Source organism: Falco punctatus (genome assembly GCF_963210335.1).
Source record: "Falco punctatus genome assembly, chromosome: 13".
NCBI lineage: Eukaryota > Metazoa > Chordata > Aves > Falconiformes > Falconidae > Falco > Falco punctatus.
In genome coordinates, this window is record NC_137593.1 from 17,498,542 (window position 1) to 17,516,156 (window position 17,615).

Below are 17,615 nucleotides of genomic sequence, written 5' to 3' on the forward strand. Positions count from 1 at the left end.
TGTTACTGTAATTTCTGTAGATTACTTCAGTGCTTGTCCGTGTATCAGGACAAGTATTGGATAAGTCCTGTGTGGTTCTTCGAAGAACCACATTTTCATAATAACTTTGCTTACAAACAATACAGTATTAGATGTTTATAGTCTGTTGCATTGATCATGTGATTTCTATTTTAACAGTATAGGTCATAAAGTAACTCATCCATGTAACGCTGACACATGTAAGAATACTTCGAGCTCCTCGGATTCAGTGGTGAATATACAGTTCATATGGATTTCCTCTGATTTTATCACAAGAGTATTGAAAATCTGCATAAACCTGTTAGAGGCTGCTACGCAGACTATGAACCTAGAACAAGTGATTGACAGAATAGTGAAAATCTTTGATGCTTTACTGTATGCACAAGGTGAGAAATCCTTTAAACTAGCATGTCTTTTATTGGATTTGTAAATTAGGAATGCATCTGACTAAATTAGTCTGTTGTGGAAGAGGTACTCAAATTATAGATCTTGTGCTAGAACTCCAATTCCTGTACAAAAAAAGTCACACTAAAAAACAAAGAGTGCTCTTCTCTGTTCAGAGAGCTTCTTTTGCATTCCTTTTTGAATGTATTTTACTAGTGTTTGTCTGTACTTCTGTAGATTTTTATCCAAACAAGGGACTACATAGGGATAGTTAATATGCCTAAGAAAGAAGGAACTTTTAGCAGCTTTCTTCTTAAAATACACAGAGGCAGCATGCTTTACTATCTCAGTTTCACTAAAAGATTTCAAGGCTTCTGACCAGCTTCAGCAAATGTGGCACATAGGAAGTGTACCAAAAATATTAAGTACTTGCATGGTTTTTTAAAAGTAGCTAGTATGATGGAGGACAGACTCTACTAAGACTAAAGCATTATTATGAGTTCAGCTTACTAGCCATCCCAAAGTCCACCTGAGAGTATTTGTACAAATCCTGAGATCCCAAAGTTGTATTCGTTCTGCTGCTCATGTATGAAATTTTGTCAGCTGTTTAATTAAACTTTTAGATAATTTTGATGTGGCACTACATCATATATTATATGTCTAAAATGTAGGATATCAACATGTGGGAACAGTGATACTAATCTTTGTTGATGATAAAAAATAACATTTTGTAACAAATTAAGAACATAAAATGTGCACCTGTTTTATAAACTATACAGACTTGGACAAGTATCAGGGGGGTTTGTTGCTTTATTTTTTTTCACTTCTAGTGAAAATTCCACTAAGTGATGAGATTCTTGGTAACTTATGTGGATTGCTGTCTCTGCCCTGGATTTACAGCCATCCTGATGATTCTTTTCTTAAGTCGTCTGCTTTTGGGTTCGATCCTCTAATTTTGAGTCAAAAAACTGCACAGTGTTTCTGTAAGTATTTTAAAATATATAACCCTAATGTTCCTCTGGAATGGTTGTTCTAAAGTAAAATTATTTTCTTTTTCCTCTTATGGTGATATTAAAAGTTTAGATCAAATAACTATTTGCTTTATTTTGGTTTTTCTCTTTAGCACCCCAAACTCAGTCACGCTGTGTGCTCCTTCTGTCTCTCTTCCCAAAAAACATGTGTCTGGATTGGAGAAAATCCATTTACCATTGGGCACTACAAAGTCCCCATGAAGTAATTCGGGCTACTTGCATTAAAGGATTCTCTCTCCTCCTTCACCCACCAAGTGTGCAGTCCTGCAGCGTGATTCCTGAAGCTCTTTTGTATGTATTAATGCTGCTTTTCTGTCTTTGTGCAAGAAGAAAAAATAACAAATATGAAATGTAGTATAAGTGCAAAAATAAATATTTATTTCTATTTCATCCAGAATTTGCTAGCTCTCAATTTCAGAAATTGTAAGATATCAACAGGATAGGTGTAAGTGATGATGTCTGTATGATGGAATAGTGTTCACTTCCCATGTCAGTATGCAAGTTACTTGGCTAGTTGAAGACCCCAATTTGAATGGAGGGGAAAGGTGATATCTTTGTTAGTTAAATATACGTGAGACTTGTCTGTATATCTCTTAAAATCTTTCCAGTTTCCCTGCCTTCTGTAATATACAGCTTGGTGTGTTCTGTCCTATTGTGTCTGGTCTTCAGTTTCTTTAATATGACAGACTCACTGTGCCCAGTGCTACTTCAGACATTTAATAGAACTTGAGGGTAATCTAGAAAGAAAAAAAGAGAATTTAATTTAGTCAGATGGATCCTTAAATTGTCCTAATAGTACTTCTGGTATAGAGAATTCAGGCAATGTAGAAATACAGATTTCTAGCTAAATGATCTATTAAAATGGTTTTGGTTTTGTTTCCATTTCAGAAATCAAATTAAGGATAAGTCTGAGCTAGTCAAGGAGGCTTGTGCTGCTATAGTTGGGAAATTGTCTTGCTGTCTTTCTGGCACGTTCAGTGTACGACCTTCCTTAGTGGACTCCGCTATTAAGGATGTTACTTCTGGTATTTTATGTAGTAGCCTTACTGTGACTCCTACTCATGAAACAACTTGTTCCGTGCAAGCCCGTGTTTTCGAGCCGTTTCTTACTCTCCTCGATAGCAAAGTATCCAGTTCAGTAAAGTTAGGTGGGTGACTTTACCTTTAACATTTTGCACTTCTGTGTGAGGTACTAAGTCACTGCTACTATACTTTTCTGCATTCCTCTTTTTCTTTTTTTTTTTTTAATAGCTATAATGGTGCTTGAAGTGTTGTATTTCTGTTGATATCACCGCTTATCTTTGGAGTTGTCATTAATATTATTTTTAAACTACCATGGCTCAATTTTGTTCTATGGCTATATATAGAAACATAATACTTGATAAAATGAGAATCTTAAATAGTGTGTCTGGTTTGACAATACTTACTCTTCCGATTAACAAAAAATACAGTGTGCTTTATGGCTTACTTGCATCACTGCTTTGTGCACTTCAATAGATTTTTACAAAACATTAAAAATACTTTTTCCTTTCTTCGCCATCCAGCATTTATAGATAATATACCTCATCTTTGCAAACATCTGGATTTTAACACTGATGAGTCCAGTGTGAAGGTTCTTGTTGGGTCTTTATTAAATCTAATGGAAGATCCAGACAAAGCTGTCAGAGTGGCTTTCAGTGAGTGCATAAAGAACATACTAGAATCCTTAGACTCTGAAGAAGGATTCATAAAAGAGGTGAGTTTTTACTTTTTTTCTGTTGTTTTTCCTAACTTAACTATGGGTTTTTTTCACTAATGTCAAATGCTCTAAATTTTTTTTGGTTTTTTTTCCTATGTTCCAGCTGTTAGTTTCAAGAATGAAAGAAGCCTATACAAATGCCAAAATATCAAGAAATAATGAGCTTAAAGATACCTTGATTCTCACAACAGGAGATATTGGAAGGTATTTTTGTTAGTACAGTGAAAATTGCAATGTCAGCTTGTGATGCAAAGTAACCTTTTGTTCAGGTGTAAATGTGAGTAAATTACTTATTTCAAGGTCAGCCGTGGTCCAGAGACCTTTGCAACTGTTCTATGCTGTTGATTCGTATGGAACATTCTTCATTTTCTTTTGCCCTGTCATAGGAATAGATAAGCCATGCAAATAGAATGATGAGTCATTTTGCATTATGGTATTATATTCTGAAGTAGTGTTATTAATGCAATGATTCTTTTCTCCTTTGTAATTCTTTTTCTTCTGCTTATTTTGTAAGGGCATCAAAAGGAGATTTGGTACCATTTGCCCTCTTGCATTTGTTACACTGTTTGTTGTCCAAGTCAGCTTCTGTGGCTGGAGCAGCATACACAGAAATTCGATCCCTGGCAGCAGCGAAGTCCATAAAACTGCAAGCATTTTTCAGTCAGTACAAGAAGCCTATCTGTCAGGTAAAAAGAAGAGAGTTGATGGTTCTTTTTGTGTGTTTTGAAAATGATGTTAAAATTACAGTATTTTACAAGGTGAAATCTCATTGGACAAGAAAGAGATGATTTAAAAAACCAAGCAAAAAAACCCCACAACCCACAAACATTCAGGAAGGGTGGGATGTCTTTGACTTTTTCATGATCTGCTCCCCTCAACAGTATTGCTTTTCTCTCTTATTCCCTAGATGCTGTTATTCTGAAATAAAGGAACTCTATAGTTTCTTGCATTGTATGGAACCTTTGCCACAAGAAGCTATTATTTTAAATTGGAATTGAAGTCAATGTACCACAGGCATAAAACTGATGTGATTGATTTGGTTTTTCTCTTACACCCTTTATCTAAAGACAGGAGCTCCGATTAGAAGAAAATTATCAAAAGCAAACTTTTCTAATTTTGAATATTGTTTTAATAATGCAATGTCTGAATCCAGGGTTGTGAAATTAAATGTGGTTATTAAGTAGATGATAATCCAGTTCTGTTGCAAAGTAATAATCATAAATCTATGCAACGAATGAGAAGGAAAAACAGATGCATAGAATGAGGAGCGAAACTTTGTGTTTATTTTTAGGGAATGAAAAAGGGGAAAGTAATACTAAGTACATATTTCTTCATGCTTAGTTTCTAGTAGAATCCCTGCATTCCAGCCAGATGGCAGTACTAAGTGCTCCATGCCAGGGTAATGAGCTACAGAATCAAACAGCTGCTCACCAAAGAGAAATGGCTCTGGACATGTTATCTGAGATCGCCAGTGTATTTGATTTTCCAGATCTAAATCGCTTTCTCTCAGTAAGTTGGTCAGTCCATTTTACTTTTGATTGTGTGCGTGTTTGCATGCTTGTGGATTTCTATTTTAGTCCACAAATTTTCAGTGAATGTCATGAAACTGAATCTTTTCTCTAGTTGCTCTTTGTTATAATATTGAATACTCTGGGATTGCTGCAACTGGGAGCTCAAATACAGAGGGGCAGTTTTATCAAGGAGTTACAGCAGCGGCCACAGTGCTAATTCATGTATGACATGATGAAGTAACTAAGGCCTGGAGTGTTCGTAGCGCATATTGATATTAATGATGTAGTGCCCTTGGAGGAATTATCTGTAAGGTGTGATTTTTTGCATGGTGTGTACTTTCTTGCTTCAAATGAAGAAAGCTATTGTTCCGTGGATAGATCTCTTCCTGATCTGGTTAGATATCTGTCAGTCTTGAAGCCTAAGTAGCTTCTTATTCATACTCACATTTTGCTTGTTGGTAGATGGGAAGTGCACAACCATTAAGTAAGCCGTGTTCTAGTTGACTGGTAGGTTGGGGGAGTGGTGTTGAGTCTGGGTCTGGTTTTTTTGCGTTGTTGATTTTTTGTTGGGTTTTGGGTTTTTTTTCTCAAGATCTCTTTCTGTGGAGAATCTGTATAGACAGAAAAAATGCTAGCCCACTTTTGTTTGCATGCTTCTCAGTATGGATTAGGTGAAGCACCTCCTTAAGTAATTTATTTTATCTGCATTTTTCCTGGGTATTTCCATCTTAAAGTTGTTCTTTATTCATACCTGTGGTCATACGTATGACCAGAGATGTGTAATGTTGTACTGACACAAATGGAACAAAGCCAAACCCTGGGGTTTGGGAGGGTTTTTTTGTTTGCTTGTTTTTTCTACTGTGGTGTTCTTAATTTACCAGCGGACCCTACAAGTTTTGCTTCCAGACCTTGCAGCCAAGGCTAGTCCTGCAGCCTCCACACTTATTCGGACCATAGCAAAACAGCTGAATGTAAACCGAAGAGAGATTTTAATCAATAACTTCAAATACATCTTCTCTCATTTGGTCTGTTCCTGCTCCAAGGATGAGCTTGAGAGGGCGCTTCATTACCTTAAGGTAAATTGGCATTTGCTCTATTATATGTGCAGATTAGGAGCAACAATTAATGTATAGCGGGCTTTCTGCTTTATTAAAGTTAAGATATTGCAAAGTATAGGTGGGGAAATTGTGTATGCAGAAGTTTTGTTGTTCTTGTCATTCATAATCTGTTCTGTTGGCTCTGAAGAACTGTTGTAAGATATTTTGTGAACTTTAAAACTAAAAAATTTGTTTATCTAACACTGAGCTGACTGGAAGCTTTCTTTGATTTCTATGGTAAATCAACCAGAGTCAAATGCCTTCTGTTTCTCAGTGTGCTAGTTTCATTATGATGAAATGAAGACTTGGTTTCTGTTTGCTATTTGATTATAGAATGAGACCGAAATAGAACTGGGCAGCTTGCTTAGACAGGACTACCAGGGGCTGCATAATGAATTATTGCTACGTATAGGAGAGCACTATCAACAAGTCTTCAATGGTTTGTCAATATTGGCTACATTTGCATCTCATGATGATCCTTATCAGGGACCTAGAGAAATAACATCACCTGAACAAATGGTAAGGACATAAAAATATTCATGTTCAGTTCTGTTCAGTGATATTTTTTTTCTCCAGTCTGAGAGCGAAGACAATTTGGTATTCTCTGAACATCACTTATTTGGCGGGGAAAATGAAGTGGAGGAAAGGCTGGCATTTCATATTACGTGTTCCTGTAACGGAGTTACATACCCAGTATGCATAAAAAAACAAAACAAAAAAAACACTACAAACAAACAAACAGAAGACGCACAAATGCCAAAACCCTACCAAAGCAAAAACCCTATAGTCTAATAGGAATGTCTTTCATTAATGCTGATACTTCATAAGGAGCAGTGTATGTATTTGGGATTCTTCTCATTTGTCTTTCTGAATTAGCATTTCATAGTTGCTTTGTAATTTCTCATAGTTTAGGAATATGTTAATAGTAAGATTGCTTGGAGTTTTTACTTTTTTTTTTTTTCTTTTTCCTCCACAGGCTGATTATCTGCAACCTAAATTGCTTGGTATCTTGGCATTTTTTAACATGCAGTTACTGAGTTCCAGTGTTGGCATTGAGGATAAAAAAATGGTGCATAAACTTGATTATCTTTGTCTTAATATTCAAAATTAAGGGCTACTTTAATATTCCAGACTTATTTATGTGATTGTGCAGTTGTCATTGAAGTCTCAAAGGTACTAAGGCTCTGATGTGATGCTTGAAAACTGCTGGTCTCACTGTGGGTAGGACTTCTGTGTAAGCTCAAAATTTTATTTTGTTTCTTTCATGTTTCATTTCAGCTAATGTATATATTTCAGTTAGTTAGGCATGGTACATTTAACAAGTCAGTCAATCAGTAATTATAGAGGAGGAATCCATGTGTGTGTTTTATATGTGTGAAAGAAATGAAGTGTAGGATGAGGGAATCTGGAGAAAACTGGAGTTACTGCAGGGAACAGTTACAAGGGCACCAAAGGGCAAAGCTAAAGAAAAAAACTTGCAAATCCAAGAGAAACAGCTTTATTTGTTTTGCTTCTCACAAAACAGCTCCTTTGAGTTTTACAATAGAGACCGTTTAGAGAAATTGAAGCTCACAACTTGAGACAGAGTCTAAAAATTCTGCTTTGCTGAGACAGTTTTTTTTTAACCACAAGACAGGCCTTTTGGCCACCTCACAGAGGCAGTGCAGATTTCTGTAGGGAATTTTTCAATGGTAGAATATATATAACCTTTACATTGACAGAATACATTTTGTCTGGTGTTCCTTCAAGCATTTTGCTTCTCAGATATTCACATTGGAATGCTCTTGTTTTCATAGCCTCTTATTTTTATGCTTTCTGCATTTCTTCATTTGTATAGTATTTCTTCTGCTGCACCTGGTATTGTTTCTACCTTTTCTTGCTGTTTTTTGTTCTTGGTGAGTTTCCCCTTCCATGACCTTTCCTTAAGCTCAAGTTTCTTCCTCTGTTACTGATTTGTTATGCTGGATGTTGTACTACCTTATTTGGTACAGTGTTACTGTGGCTGAAATATCTCCTGCTTTTTCTGTGTCTCAGTATTTCTCTTCTGTCCTTCTTCAGTCTCATTGTCAACTGAGCTATTACCTGTTCCATGAAGCTTACCAATCACTTCTGCCAGAAGTTGTATGTCAATTCTGTTGTTGGTGTTTTATTGTGTTTTTTTTTAAACACGTTTGTTTTCTCTGTATTTCCAAACCCCACTCTTTTCAGCTTCTAAAACTTTGGACATATAGTCAATTATCCTATAACAGGACTTCTATAACTAATGGTATCCTTTGGTGTTACTCCTCATCAATCTATCAACAGCCTAAATAACAACTTTTTGTTACAACACTGTCATTACAGAGTCCCTTTTCATTCTCTTCTCTAACCTCCCAATTCTTTATTGAAACATCAGACCGCATTTGATGTCTTATAGAGTATGGTTTCTTAAGCCAGCTGTCCTGGTTTCAGCTGAGATAGAGTTAGTTTTCTTCTTAGTAGCTGTTGCAGTGCTCTGTTCTGGATTTGGTGTGAGAATAGTGTTGATAAATGTTCTTAGTTGTTGCTAGGTAATGTTTATATTAAATCAAGGACTTTTCAGTTTCTCAGGCCTTGCTGGGGAGGAGGCTGGAGAGGAATAGGAAATTGGGAGGGAACACAGACAGGACAGCTGGCCTGAACTAGCCAAAGGGATATCCCATACCTTAGAACACGCTGCTCAGCATATAAACAAGAGGAGTTGGTCGGGGGCGGCGAACTGCAGCTCAGGGAGTGGCTGGGCATCAGTCAGTGGGTGGTGAGCAACCGTACTGTGCATCACTTGTCTTCTTTTCTCCCTTCGCTTTGGATTTTGCTTCTCTCCCCTTCTCCCTCCTTTTCATTATAGTAGTTGTTACCATTATTACTTGTTTTATTTCAGTTGTTAATTTGTTCTTGTCTCAAGACTTGACTTTACATTCCCTCCTGATTCTCCTTGCCATCCCTGTGGCAAGGGGTAAGTGAGTGAGTGGCTGCATGGTACTTAATTATCAGCTGGGGCTAAATCACGACACTGGGGTAGCCTGGTTTTATTAGAAAATATGGCTTGTCTATGTTTTACTGAGTCTCTTAATACACTAAAATGAATTTTCTCTATGTCTAGGCCTTGAACAGTCTTATGTCTTTAATGAAGCTCATGGGTCCCAAACACATCAGTTCAGTAAGAGTGAAGATGATGACTACGCTGCGAACGGCTCTAAGATACAAGGATGACTTTCCAGAACTGTGTTGCAGGTGAACTGATAGTGTGCCCAGTGACATACCTGCCATTTGTGTCCTTGAATACACTGTTTTGTTTTGTTCTAGACAGTAATCTAAACCATAGAGCTGAAGTAACTTAAAATGCTTCTCACCTAAATGACTCACCTAAAACATCTTTATGCAGAGAAAAACATCACTGATTACTGTTGTTTTGTTGTCTTTTCTTGTTTAGAGCCTGGGATTGTTTTGTTCGAAGTCTGGACCATTCATACCTTGGCTCCTTGCTTAGTCATGTGATAGTAGTGTTATTGCCCCTAATACATATCCAGCCAAGGGAAACTACAGCAGTATTTTACTTTCTCATAGTTGAGAACAGGTACCGTACAAAATATTTACAGTTATGTTGATTAAATTCTGCAATACAAATGGGGATGATCCTTAATTAAAGTTGTCCAGCACTGAGATGAGAAAAATTGTTTTTCTGCAAAATTGTGTGTGTTCTATAAAAATCCCACTTCTCTAAATTGCAATGAGATTGTGAACTTTGACAAATAATAGCCTCATCTGAAAAGGTGTTTTTATTTTGTCCTTTAAAAATACATGATGATATGGCCAACTTACAACTCGTTCAGACACTGATCCTTGCCAGGTTTTCTGATTCCGTGTTGTTTTGTGCTGGTACAGAAGCAGACTTCCCTCTACAGGGCACACAGTGAGGATAACAATGATTGTTAACGTTTACTGTAAGCTAGAGAGAAGTGTACGGAGTTGGAAATAGGAAATTAGTTACTTATTTGTTTCCTTCAATAATTAGTTATACTTAAGTGCACAGAATTTAATGTTGAGTAAGATTTCATACAGCCTCCTCACAAGTGGTTGCACCAACTGAAAATAAAACCAGTCTAATGCAAAAGACTTAAATTTTTGTGACACTCTTTTTCACTACAGTGTTGAGCCTTAATTCTTTTTAATTTAATGTTTTTTAGCTTAAAATTATGATTTGGGGGGGGGGTTAGGAATGATGATAGTTTTTATCTTGATTACTTTTGTTGCGTTGTCATTTTTCTTGCACTCTATCATGCCAACAGTATTCAAAATAAAAGGCGACAGCAGGAGTAATAAGGCTCTTGTAGGAGCCCATATCAGCAAAACTGAAAGAGATTCCTTCATGTTAGGAACACAGAATTCTTTTTTTTGGTTGTGTTTCCTTTTCTTATGAGGAAAACTGGAACAGGATTCACATCAAATAGGATTATGCTCACCCTTTGGCCAGTGTCCAAAATAAGAGGAGACAGTCCTGGTAGAGATGAATGGCAACTTTGAAACCTTTGGAAAGAACTGTCTTTGGAAGAGAAAGTAATTTAAAGCATAGAGGAGGAATACCTGTGGTTTAGTCAAGTAACAAGAGAAACAAATTGTTTAATATTTATGCTTAGATAAAAATCCATGGAATTTACTTTTTTGTTTTTCAAGCCTTTGTTGTTCTTGTCATTACATTTCATTGCTTTCTGTTGATGGGTTTTTAAGGTTTTCCCGATCCAACTAATGTTTGCTATGTTCTTTGCAATATTTTTTTTGGTAACTATTAGGGATGCAGTGCGAGACTTTTTACATGAAATATATTTTCTGCCTGACCTTCCGGAATTAAAAGAAATTCAGGTCGTCCTTCAGGAATACAGAAAGGTACAGCTTCTTTTATTTAATTTTTTATTTTTAATGTATCAAACGAATTAATGACAGATGAAGAAAATGTGTAGTTTACTGTTAAGTGGAAATAGTACTTATCTGCTTCCACAACAAAACAGAATTTGTGTATTGCAGGAATACTTTTAAGCAGGTTCTGATTTTTCTTTAGGAGTGAAATACGCTCATGTGCAATGCGCTTGTTTATGTAGCATCTCTTGAACACTTCTCAACTTTTTCAGACTAAAGATATTATGAAAACCAGCAGTATAAGCTATGGCAATGATTGTGTTACAAGAGAAACTATTTTAATTTGATCCCCCTTCCATATTCTCTTTAAAGCTAACAAAATTTGTCTATTTTCAGGAGTACTCTGTTGTAGAGGAATGAAGGCAGTGGGTTGATCAGCATTGATAACATGCAGCTGTGGCCTTGCCTCCCAAGGCAGTGGGTTGATTGACATGGGCAATGTGCAGCTGTAGCTCGTTCCTGCTAAGTGGTTAAGTAGCCCTGAGGATGGTAGGAGAGGGGGTCAGATGCAGGAGGAGCAGTATGGTCTGACCTCTGGAGGAGGAAGATACAGCACAGTCAGTAGAATCTGACCAATAGCAAAGCCTTGTTGCAGCTGACTAGTTTGATTGTGCTGCAACACTCTGTGGTCTATTTCTTTTAATGCTCTCAGAATGGTTAGGTAATAGATGGGAAGTAGCAATTATGTAGTGGGAGTGAGGTAACAAAAGTAAAAATTAATTTGATTTTTAGATAATGAGGTACTCAAAACAGCTTATTCTGATTTAATTACTTTTGTTTAAGCGATCATTATACTTGCACAGAGGTGTAAATATAGCCGCTTTTTGAAGAAAACATTTTAAGAAACAGATAGTGAGTCTGTGGTCTATGGTAGGTGAGAATGTAGGCAGAAAGGTAATTGTTTGTGCTTGTTCTCATTTGTGTTGAGATGTTGCTTAGCTGTGTTCTTGTTATGCTTAACTTGAACTTCTAATGTCACGTCTTGTTCAGGAATCCTCCAAAAGCACCGACTTGCAGACAACACTGCAGCTGTCTATGAGGGCAATTCAGCATGAGAACGTGGATGTTCGTATTCATGCACTTACCAACCTGAAAGAAACATTATATAGAAATCAGGTATAGAAAACTTCCTTCAGTAGAAATAAAAATAAATCAGTCACATCTGGACCAACAATATAAAAATCATCACTGTTACTGGATATTAACATGAACTGTGGTATTCTCCTCAAATTATTAAGCTAGCTGTTTCTTAATTATAATGGGGAGTAGGGGTTCTTTTTCATCATGTCTCCTTGTAAGAGGATTCTCAAATCCTCCAAATCTGTGGGATGTTGATTCAGCAAGGCTAGTGGTACATTTTTTATCTTTTCCTCAACTCTGAGGAAAGATATGTCTTAAGAAATCCATTTCAGCAATCTATTGTGTGGGCTTGTTCTCTGTTAGAACATGTATGGCTTTTGCATCAGGAGACTAATACATTAAAGGCCGCATTTTTGTGTGTGTGAGTGTAATATCTGAAAGAATTAAGATGTGTGTGACCACCTCATGCCTTTAATATTTTTTTCCTCTTCCATCTTTGCCTTATACCCTCAATAATTTGAATTAATTGATTATACTAAAATAACTTTTATAGCCGTGTGTAAGTTGAAGATACTGCTTCACAAATCTGTGTGTTTATATGCCCAGAGAGGTGTATGTGACTTAATTTAATAAATAAATCAATAAACAAATCTATGCCCTTAATAGCTATACAATTGTGGGACACTCTTTTCAGTCAGAAATTTAAAAAAATCCTAGCTTAAGAACGAACAATCGTTATGTATGTATATTCCTGGCCAATGAGTAATTCTTGCAGCTCAGGTCAGCAAAATCTTGCCATGTCTTTCTTAGAAGTCCATAAAAATAATTGAGGCAAATCAAACTTAATTAGTTCCACAGCTTGTAAAACTATTTGCTCTGTTATGTTTGCTGTGGTTTCAGTTTTCATTAAACATAACGATTGCAAACTTCATCACATTATTAAGAGAAATTTTTTTCTGTGTTTGGACTAAATGTGGAACTGGAGAATAAAAGCTGGGCCAAAATGAAGGGTCATCCAGTTAAAATGATGGGCATTGATCAAAGGACTTGAAACCCTGGGCTTTGTAGGACTTGAGAGTGAAGAAATGGCCCACAAAAAGGAAATAACAAAGATACAAATGGCAGCAAACTTGGAAGGTATGACAACAGCTGCATGAAAGAAATTGAGAGGAAGTATCAGAACACATGAAGAAAAGTCACAGATAAGTGAAAAAGATGATGTAGAAGAGAGGTTTTTCTTGGTAAGACAAGGAAGGAAAATAAAGTTAGTAGAGAGGTGCACGGTAATGAAATACAGTATTTGCCATGACAGCATTATTAATTGACTTCAATTCCCTCATTCTTACTCATTTGTTTAGTTCTTCCTAGGATCGTGAGCAATAATATGGCAATGGGCTATAGTTACAAATTGACAGTATTTGACTCGCTAACCTAAAGTCAAGGGTAAATGAAATAAAGAGTTAAAGAGTGAGTTACAGATGAAAAATTTCTGAGATTGTTATTCTACAACCATGAGTTTATAGTAAACTCATCTTTATTTTTCAACCTCCTAGGAAAAATTGATAAAGTATGTAACAGACAGCGAAACTGTGGAGCCAGTTATCTCCCAGTTGGTAACTGTACTTCTTATCGGCTGCCAGGATGCAAATTCTCAAGCCCGATTACTTTGTGGAGAATGTTTAGGTGAACTGGGAGCCATAGATCCTGGCAGGCTCGACTTCTCAACAAGTGATACTCAAGGAAAGCATTTTACGTTTGTGGTAAGAAGTATTGCTGTAGTATTGTGCTTAGCATTAAGGGTTTTTTAAAAGTACTTGGGGAGTAGGGAACCTCAATTTTAGGCTGTGGGCATCTACACTTGCTTTCTTACATAAACCAGTTTAGAGTTAGGCTTCAAAGTGTTATTCAGAGATTAAAGACAGAGCGATTACTCTGTTTTAATAACACTGTCATTCTGTTTGTGATGGAGGCTGGTGTGGAGGATCCAAATTTTGCCTATGGATTATTAATGGAACTGACCAGAGCGTTCCTTGCTTATGCTGATAATGTTCGGGCTCAGGATTCTGCAGCATATGCAATTCAGGTAAGATATGTGGTTAGATCCTATTTTTTCTTCACAGATGATTTCCTATCACACTGAACTTAGAATTATGCAATATAAAAGTACATTTCAAAGTACGTGTTTAAGTATTTGAAACTGTACTTATAGAGCTTTAAATTGCAAGGTAGATGGTTATTCAGAGTAGTGATTTTTTTATTTTTTTAAACTCTTCAGTGCTCACTTAGAATTCTGGGGAATTGTCAAATAAAAGGAGGTTTGTTTGCTTTTGTGTCATGATATTTTAGGAGAGATCTGATGTTTCAGAGGTAACTAACAGTCCAAACATAGTGATTCATGTAGGAATCCTGATGCTTTCTTAGAAATGGTGCAGGTTCCATAGGCAGAAATGAAAAGTAGTAAATAGTCCTAAGAGGATTATTATACTTACGCTTATAAGAAGTAACTGAAAGGGAGCCTACTATTCTTTTCAGTGGTTTGGCAACTCCAAACTGATTTGGTCATTAGTTTTTTGGTGTTTGGGTTTTTTCTTGGATTTTTGTTCTTACTCAATATCTTTGTGAAAACTTCAGGAGAATTCTTTGCTCCAAGAGCAAGTAAGGGGCCCCTTGTAGTCAGTGGAATAAGAAGATTTCATTAGCTTATGCATAAGGAGGAATCAAACTAACTTCTAGTCCTTGTTTATTGGCAGGTGTGAAGAATAAGAGATAACATGGTCCAAACACCAGCTGGAGAATCTAGAGAATCAATAGTTAGTTGAAATCAGCACTGCCTAGTAATAGGGGATTAACAGTATTGGATTAAAGTTTTGCATTTATAATTTCTGAATTAAGCATTCTGTAACTTCTGTCTCATTGCTTCTGTATGTACACCAGTCTTCATTACTGCTGTGGTCATGAAATATTTTCAGTGCTAACTTGGTCATGTAAACCATGCATTTTCAGGAGTTACTGTCTATTTATGACTGTAGAGAGACACACTCTGACTGCCCAGGCTCCAGGCTTTGGAGGAGGTTTCCTGAGCATGTGCAGGAGATCTTGGAACCTCACTTAAATACACGGTATATATCAACTTAAGCAATTTCTTTTTATAACAGCTTTAAAAACTTTTCTTTTTTTCCACTAGGCTAGCAATATCGTAATTTGGGTTTGTGAATGGTCCTCTTCTGTGAAGAGTGATGTGTGTATATACAAAATTCAAATAAGTTCTTTCTATGTAGAGCTGAATTAGCACTTCCTTGAATATGATTCTCTGTAAATCAAGCAAAACACTGAGCTCAAACTTTGCCCACATCTGCCTGTTTGTCCCTAGAGCATTGTCTTATACAATGTTTTGAAGCTTTTGTTTCCTCTGTACAAATTCTCACTAGAATTTGAGTTTGTACTCAAATCCATTAATGCCCCTTTACTTGTTACCCTTTATAGAAAGAAGTAGGAGAGGAACTCAACTGGGGTTTAATTTGTCTTTTCATTTTGTTGGATTAATGATAAAAATAATGTGAACAAAACTTAGAATGATATATGCACCTTAATTTGAAATAATTAACAATGTTTCTGTTTCCTCGTGAAGACAGCCATGCTTATCTTTGATAAGTTTTACCTTTTTGGAAGACAAACTTTTTGCCATTTCTTGACTGCCATTTATGTTCTAGGGTTTTCCTGTCTAGAACATAATACTCAAATATTTATCAAATTTAATTTCTTAAAACTGATTTGAACAGCACTTCGAAATATACTTAAAAATCCTTGTAATGTGTTATGTTGTTTGTATTTCACGTTTCGTTTTAAGAAGCTTTAGAATAAAAGCTTTTGGCTACTGAAAGTATTTTCTTACTGCTTTTGTAAAAGATTCAGAAGATGAAGCTTAATAAGATTCCAGTTAGGTAACTTCATAATTAACAATGTGCTATTGTTTTTCATTATGTTAAATTAAAAAGATAGTATTATTAAATGGCTATTTTAAAATTACAGGTACAAGAGTTATCAAAAGTCTGTAAATTGGTCTAAGATGAAGAAGCCAATTTACTTAAGCAAATTAGGGGATAATTTTGCAGAATGGTCTGCAACTTGGGCAGGTTATCTTATAACAAAGGTAAGAGAATAAAGTTGCTCTCTGTATTGGTTTATACAACACACTCTTGAACCACATTTTGGTTTCTGAAAGTCAGGGGTGGATGGGGGAATATGCCTGTTTGCTATAGGCCTGTTAAAGCACATACCTGCTTGCATCATCAAGGTAACCATGCACCTTCCCTTCCCCAACATTGTTGCTTCTTGGCTGGGCTTCACAGACACTGTCAAAGCCAAAAGTCTAGGAAGCTTGCCCTTTTCCAGAGACTCTTGTATAGCTGAAGGCACTGACAAAGGCTCATGGGAAGTAGCGGAAATGCTTCTGGAAAATGTCAAATTTGCCTTCTCAGTTTCTGAAAGGTTTCTTTTGCTTTCTTATAGCTCCACAGTCCCAACACATAAAAAGTACTTGTCTTATTCTTCCTTTCGTTTTCTCTTTCCAACATATAAGTGAACCACTGAAAATTTTACTTCAAAGTCAACCACTTTAAGTAAATTTAATCAAAATACCTCAGTAGCTACACTGTCCTCTTTCTTTTTCAGACAGAAGAGTTGAACATCTTCAAAATTTCCTAGTTTTTGCAAGCTTTTAAGGGCTGAGTGCAGTTGTAAACTCTTGGCCTTAACTTAAGCGTTTTTCTGTGGCTAGTGCAAGTTCACAGTGGTGTAGAAAACATGGAGAAGTGGAACATGTAAACAAAGCTTGGTTGTCTTTCTGTCTTACAGCAATTGATACAAGTAGTAGCAGCTGTCATTTGGCATCCCTGTTGCAGGTTTAAGTCTGATAAATCTTCTGTAGGAGAGAAGTATCTTAAAATTATTTGATGGAATAGAATTTGTATTTGTCAACAAAAAGAAGCCTATTAATTGTTTAGGCATTTGCATTTTTCTAATGATGTAATGATGCTTTTCATGGAAATAATATTTTTCTATAGGTGCGGCATGATCTTGCCAGAAAAGTTTTCGATTGCTGCAGTATTATGATGAAGAACGACTATAAAGTGACACTTTATCTGCTTCCGCACATCCTTGTCTATGTTTTGTTGGGATGCAGTCAAGAGGATCAACAAGAGGTGAGATGTTTGAGATGGTATTGTTCTTCATACGAATGTTCAGGAGCTGTTCTTTGTAAGAGCTGTTCAGCTCTGCAGAGTTACAGTAGACCTATATGAACAAATTGTAGAGAAGTTAAACTCCTTTCCTGGATTCATAACATAAATTTTCTGGCAGGGCTTTGAATAAATTCATACAAAATTGTGTTGAACTGCTTTTCTGTGGATTTCCATCTGTTTCTTCAGTAGGGCCTAGGACGAGGTATTATGCAGTTAATTATGACTGCAATAACATCAAGAGCTGGGGTAGCACAAAGAGGAACAGAGTGCAACAAGGAATAAATTGAACTTTTATACCTCCAAGAATTCAGACCCATATTTTTTTCTCCCCCTTGCATACACTTAAAACTTAAATGGAAAAAATATTTAGCTACCAGATTGATGCACAGCAGGATTCATAGAAATTTTGTAGCAAATGAAGGATAGGAGAGAAAAGAATCATCCAGTCTGCTTTCCTTCAGTTTGCTTTGGCAGAAGTTAGAGACTGAAAAATATGATTAACATGCTATTAATTTGAAATTTCACAGCCAAGATACCAGAGTTTAAACATTCTGGGTGTTTAGAGGTGTGTGATGATTTTTCTT

At 36.2% G+C, this 17,615-nt stretch overlaps 1 protein-coding gene across 2 annotated transcripts in view; it reads left to right on the forward strand.

Annotated features, from left to right (window-relative positions):
- Positions 1-17,615, forward strand: part of ATR (ATR checkpoint kinase) — a 42,732-nt gene that overhangs the window by 6,354 nt on the left and 18,763 nt on the right. For both annotated transcript variants that reach the window (XM_080409576.1, XM_080409577.1), the window contains 20 exons: positions 178-404; positions 1,233-1,385; positions 1,526-1,724; positions 2,322-2,581; positions 2,978-3,168; positions 3,275-3,375; positions 3,686-3,857; positions 4,513-4,680; positions 5,564-5,758; positions 6,113-6,298; positions 6,756-6,848; positions 8,901-9,031; positions 9,231-9,374; positions 10,588-10,681; positions 11,702-11,827; positions 13,345-13,551; positions 13,761-13,874; positions 14,795-14,910; positions 15,821-15,941; positions 16,855-16,992. In XM_080409576.1, the coding sequence (XP_080265702.1) occupies positions 178-404; positions 1,233-1,385; positions 1,526-1,724; positions 2,322-2,581; positions 2,978-3,168; positions 3,275-3,375; positions 3,686-3,857; positions 4,513-4,680; positions 5,564-5,758; positions 6,113-6,298; positions 6,756-6,848; positions 8,901-9,031; positions 9,231-9,374; positions 10,588-10,681; positions 11,702-11,827; positions 13,345-13,551; positions 13,761-13,874; positions 14,795-14,910; positions 15,821-15,941; positions 16,855-16,992 (3,136 nt within the window). The remainder of the gene's footprint in view (positions 1-177; positions 405-1,232; positions 1,386-1,525; positions 1,725-2,321; positions 2,582-2,977; positions 3,169-3,274; positions 3,376-3,685; positions 3,858-4,512; positions 4,681-5,563; positions 5,759-6,112; positions 6,299-6,755; positions 6,849-8,900; positions 9,032-9,230; positions 9,375-10,587; positions 10,682-11,701; positions 11,828-13,344; positions 13,552-13,760; positions 13,875-14,794; positions 14,911-15,820; positions 15,942-16,854; positions 16,993-17,615) is intronic.